Source organism: Anarrhichthys ocellatus, unplaced genomic scaffold (assembly GCF_004355925.1).
Source record: "Anarrhichthys ocellatus isolate YVR2014 unplaced genomic scaffold, GSC_Weel_1.0 scaffold35, whole genome shotgun sequence".
NCBI lineage: Eukaryota > Metazoa > Chordata > Actinopteri > Perciformes > Anarhichadidae > Anarrhichthys > Anarrhichthys ocellatus.
The window spans coordinates 1,865,295-1,870,078 of record NW_022280065.1 but is presented as its reverse complement, the minus strand read 5'-3'; the positions used below and the strand labels follow the sequence as shown (position 1 = coordinate 1,870,078).

At 45.3% G+C, this 4,784-nt stretch overlaps 1 protein-coding gene across 11 annotated transcripts in view; it reads left to right on the top strand.

Annotated features, from left to right (window-relative positions):
- The window catches only part of rbms3 (RNA binding motif, single stranded interacting protein), a 277,908-nt gene that overhangs the window by 87,769 nt on the left and 185,355 nt on the right, over positions 1–4,784 (top strand). Inside the window, exon 1 of one of the 11 annotated variants that reach the window (XM_031866618.1) lies at positions 688–2,432. The exons of the other annotated variants lie outside the window; for them this stretch is intronic. Coding sequence (XP_031722478.1) covers positions 2,196–2,432 — 237 coding nt within the window. The 5' untranslated portion in view covers positions 688–2,195. Of the gene's footprint in view, positions 1–687; positions 2,433–4,784 lie in introns of those variants that run through there. 11 annotated transcript variants of the gene reach the window in all.

Here is a 4,784-nt window from a genome sequence, read left to right as displayed (position 1 = left end):
CTCCCCCCCCCCCCCCCCCCCCCCCCCCCCCCCCCCATCCCTCCATCATTCCCCACTCAAGGGTTACGAAGGACGCTCTCATTGGCTGATGTGTGGCAGCATCAAGCGGTGTGTCGCATCTGTTTAACGTTGTGCGTCTCTCTGCCGGTGTGATTTGTGAGATGGGAAGCCTTTGGGCCCGTCGAGGCTTTATTAAGAGGATTGCCGGGTGTGTGTTTCCGTGTTGTTACCATAGCGATTGTTGCCAGTAGTGTTTGCTTACCGAGCCCATTGTTTCACAGCGGGTCACACAAGGTTACTGTTTCTGCAATCGATTTTTATTAAAACTAACTAAATTAACATTTAGCAAAAAGCTATTGAACCCTCACCCTTAATGATAATTAATTTAATATTCCAGCTTAGCGTGACGAAGAATTATTCATATTTAAATCGTCTTTACTTGGAATTCAACAAGTTAGGGTTTCTTCTTCCTAACATGGAATGCGAGAGATGTTTCACACACTTTCAAAACGCCAACATACAACAATGGCCCACATTACCGTGTGCATACATAACAGGCTGAGAGGAAACATGAGTGCTGGACGCGTATCGTTGAGGAAGGTGGTGGTGGTGGGGGGGGGGCGGGATGTGTGTGTGTGTGTGTGTGTGTGTGAGAGGAAGGTGGTGGGGGTGGTGGTGGTGGGGGGGGGTGTGAGGAAGGTGGGAGCCCTGGTGAGTTCACGGAGTTCACTGGAGGGGTCTGACACACAGCTCACCCTCCTGCAGTCTCTCTTTCCCTCTGAATAATTTATCTCATATAATTTATCTCTCTCTCTACCTCTCTCTCTCTCTCTCTCTCACACACAGACAGACATGCAATTATCTCCCCTTTCACACAAACACACACACACTTATACACACATGCCCTGGGGTTTGCGTGGGCGGGGGGGTTCGGTCCCGGGGCTGGTGTGGAGTGAGCGAGCTGGAATCTGCGCAGAGGGAAACCTGATAGGCGTTCCCTGTGCCAAACACATGAGGTCACCCTGACTGACTGAGCCAGCCTGCCAGCCTCCATCCTTCCACTGCCATCAGATTAAAAGCTTGTATCTCACTGCAGTTCCTTCTTATTGAGGCTACATGCATCCCAGGAAATACAGGACGCATTTTATGTGCCCTAAAGGATCATAAAGCCTTTTTTTTAAATGATGAATGCTACTTTTAAAGTATACTTTTATAACGTTTACGGTTATTACAGCTCTGGTCCTGTTTCCAGCAGCGTTGGCCATCAGTAGTAGCACTCACCAAGACACTGTTGAGATGTGGGAACATGGCAGCTTCCCGAAAATGTCATCAGACGTGGCAGGAAATGAGCCGTCAGACACTCATGCAGGTTTCAAACAAGTTTATTTGGAAGAGAAAGCCAATGGCAAAAATGATTACAGTCGTTAACATCCATCAAATTCTACCGATTTCAACTTTGATCTGCTCTGCTGCTGCTTGTTGTTGTTGTGCAATCATCTGACTGCCTGACCTCTGTCATGATATATAGAAAGTATGACCAAAACTATTTAAAAAAAAAAAAGGAAAGACACAGGGATCTTGGAATTATTTAATTTCCGGCAAGAATCAAACACTTACATCATCATGTTATGAGGTTGTCATGTAACAGCTTTTTTGCTATTCACCGTTGCCAGGAAGGGTATTGGAGGTTATTCCAGTAAAATAAAATAAAAGTGTAATAAATCACAAACAAATCAAACAAGAACCTGAAAGTTATTTTGAACTCTACCACAACAATATGAACTACTTGTCCCCGAGAGTCTGCAAATGGCATAAAGTATCTGCCGCATAGTTAGCCTGAAAAACAATGCACTCTGCAATCTCTCCAAAGTGGATGACTCTGAAACGTTGGAATATTGAAACGGAAATTCTGTAGCAACCGTAAGCTCTAGAGACGCGCCTTTTATCCCGAGCAGCCCTTTGAAATACCCCCCCAAACCCAAATAGCACTGTCAACTCAAAGCACTGCTCTCAAAAGGACCCTAAACATGTGTTCTTTAGATCCCGGCTCCTGTTCTCTTATCACACAAGCATGCAACACAGACACCCACATTCAATCAGCCAACATACACACACACACACACACACACACACACACACACACACACTAGCATGCATTCTTTCTCCAACACACACACGCAAAACCTCCCACCCCCATGGGACAAAGCAGTCACCCCCTCGCTCCCACGCATCTCGTGTTCTTCCCATATTATGTTCAAATGGACACGCATAATTGCGCTGGCGAGGTTTGTTGTTTTTGTTGGCGGTCATCAACAGCCCCCATGAAGCCTCCGACAGAGGTGATCATTGTTGCAGGCCTCGCAAATCTACATCGCAGCGCTCACAATTATGCTGTTTCTGTGAGGTCCCCGTCGTGGAGATCGGAGTGTAATGTGAGTAATTGTATAATAAGATATCGTTAAAAAAATAATAACTTTCCGGCAAAATGCTCAGATGACATTCGTTTTATTGTGTGCAGTTGTTAGCACAAAGTAGCTCTTATTGTAAGTCTTTATAGTGCAACCACTTCCCCTCCGACACAGGCCCCCGAGGTAAAGTGGGGGTGAAATGAAGCGTAGAGGGAAGTCTGGGCTCGCGAGACAGCTACACCTGTACTAACGCCAGAATACAAGTGCTGTCATTCTTAGACCTAAACTAAAGCACTGTAATGACATTGCAGCTGCCAATATTGCTGTGCGGAGACATTTACAGTGCCACCAGTGTTTAACATTCCTTTCTCTGTTTCCCGCTTGTCACGAAGCAGAGCGAGTCGATACCGGATCGGCTCGCACATGTCGGCCTTTATTTCCCCCCTGCTTGTATCCTGTAGGCTGTAATGCATGTTTCAGATGTTTTTGAGCACTCCGCTACCCTGAATAACCTTCCTTCACTGACTTCCGCAAGTCATTTGAGGTTGGGTGAAGTTTTTAAATAAAGCTGTGGCTTGTGGCGGCTAGCTGACTCTATATGCTTTTGTATACGCTAGCCGGAGCCAAACATGCCCTTTTTTTTTCCGCGATCATGTTTCCAAACACGACGTAGCCTGAATGCATCCCATCGGGTCCAGCGGCCACATGTAGATGTTTAAGTCGGGTAAATATGAAGCTGAAACCACAGAATGTGAGATGGGGGGGGGAGCAGCTGTGAGTGTATGTAAAGACTTAATAACATGGATAGTCACTTTTACCAAAAGTCTGTTTAAACAGTATAGAATGATCCTAACCTCAAAAATGTTGTTGTATGCACATAATCATCGTTTAAAGGGGACATCTACTCCTCATTTTCAGGTTCATGCTTGTGTTTGGGGTTGCTACTTGGTCATGTTAACATGCTTTAATGTTCAAAAAACACATTATTTTTCTCGTACGGTCCGTCTGAATATGCCTGTATTCACCCTCCGCCTGAAACGCTCCATTTTGGTGCCTGTCTCTTTAAGACCTCCTACCAAGAAAAGCCCTGTCTGTTCTGATTGGCACAACTTTGCAAAAGGAGATACTCATATGGGTGGGGGGGGGGATATTCTAATGAGCCTGCATGTGACATAGGAAGGGGAGCCACATCTGATTGGCTTGTTGAATCACATGTTTTCTGACTGGGCTGTTGGTGAGACTCCAGATACCCAAACATGTATATGTGCCTTTTAATGATATCTCACATCTTTGGTTTCATTGTTGACAGACATATAGGAAGAGGTAGAGTGCAGTACATTTATATATGTACTTTACTCTACAGTACGTTAATAGCTCCCACCATTAGTCTACTAATGGGTGTGAAAGGGTGAATGACACGTAGTGCTGAAGGGCTGCGAGTGGTCGGAAGACCAGCAAGACGCTATACAAGCAGCAGGCCATTTACCAAGTCCATGATCCAAATTGTAGGTTTTTTTCAGGCCCTTTGAAGATTTCTTCACAACCCTATATTTTAATGTAATCTTTCCCTCGCAATTCTCACAAAGATGTTCTGTAGGATGGTGCGTGGTTCCCTTTGCGGCCCTCTGTTCCCCTGCTTTCTGTGGAGCAGCACAGGTTTGTGTTGCGGGTTAGAGAGGGTGAGTTAATGCAGAACGTCAAACCAGCTTGTCGCGCTGACCCGTGCAGATTGTGTAGTGACCCCGGCGGTGCTGCCCTGAGCCTGTAGTTGGAATCCAATCTCCTGGCTGGGATAGGGTGCGTGTTTTAGCAGTCGGCTTTGAAAACTTTGCCCCCCCCACCCCTGCCTCTTCCAAAATGTCTATCATTCCTCTAATAAAACCTGGTTTGTTTTCACCTGTGATGACCTGGATTAGGAGGATTTTATTTTTTTTGTCTCACAGGAGGCAGTGGCACATTTGTTTAATCACATTAGCCCCTCCGCACTCTTACACTGTGTAGAGACTGGAACATTGGAACGCTTTGTTCTGTCTTTAATAAAGAGAGAGAGAAATATAAAAAGAATATATATAAAGATAACTGCTGGTAATATCAAATGCCAATCCCCCCTCACTTTTATTAGATCGTTTCCAGGGGTTCATGAGGTGAAGAACATAAAGCCGCAGCGGATCAATAGAAATATTTGCTACACTGAATCACTGAATTACGATTAAATCAATAGGACTACATTATGTTTAAATGATCGTCAATTTTAGATTCAGCGCTGTTGAAGAGGGATGATTTTATCAACCAAAAAAAATGTCCGCCCTCATCTCGTGGTTTCAGATTACACTCGCTCTTCTTCCAATTACAAGCCCGGGGGGGGGGGGGGGGGGG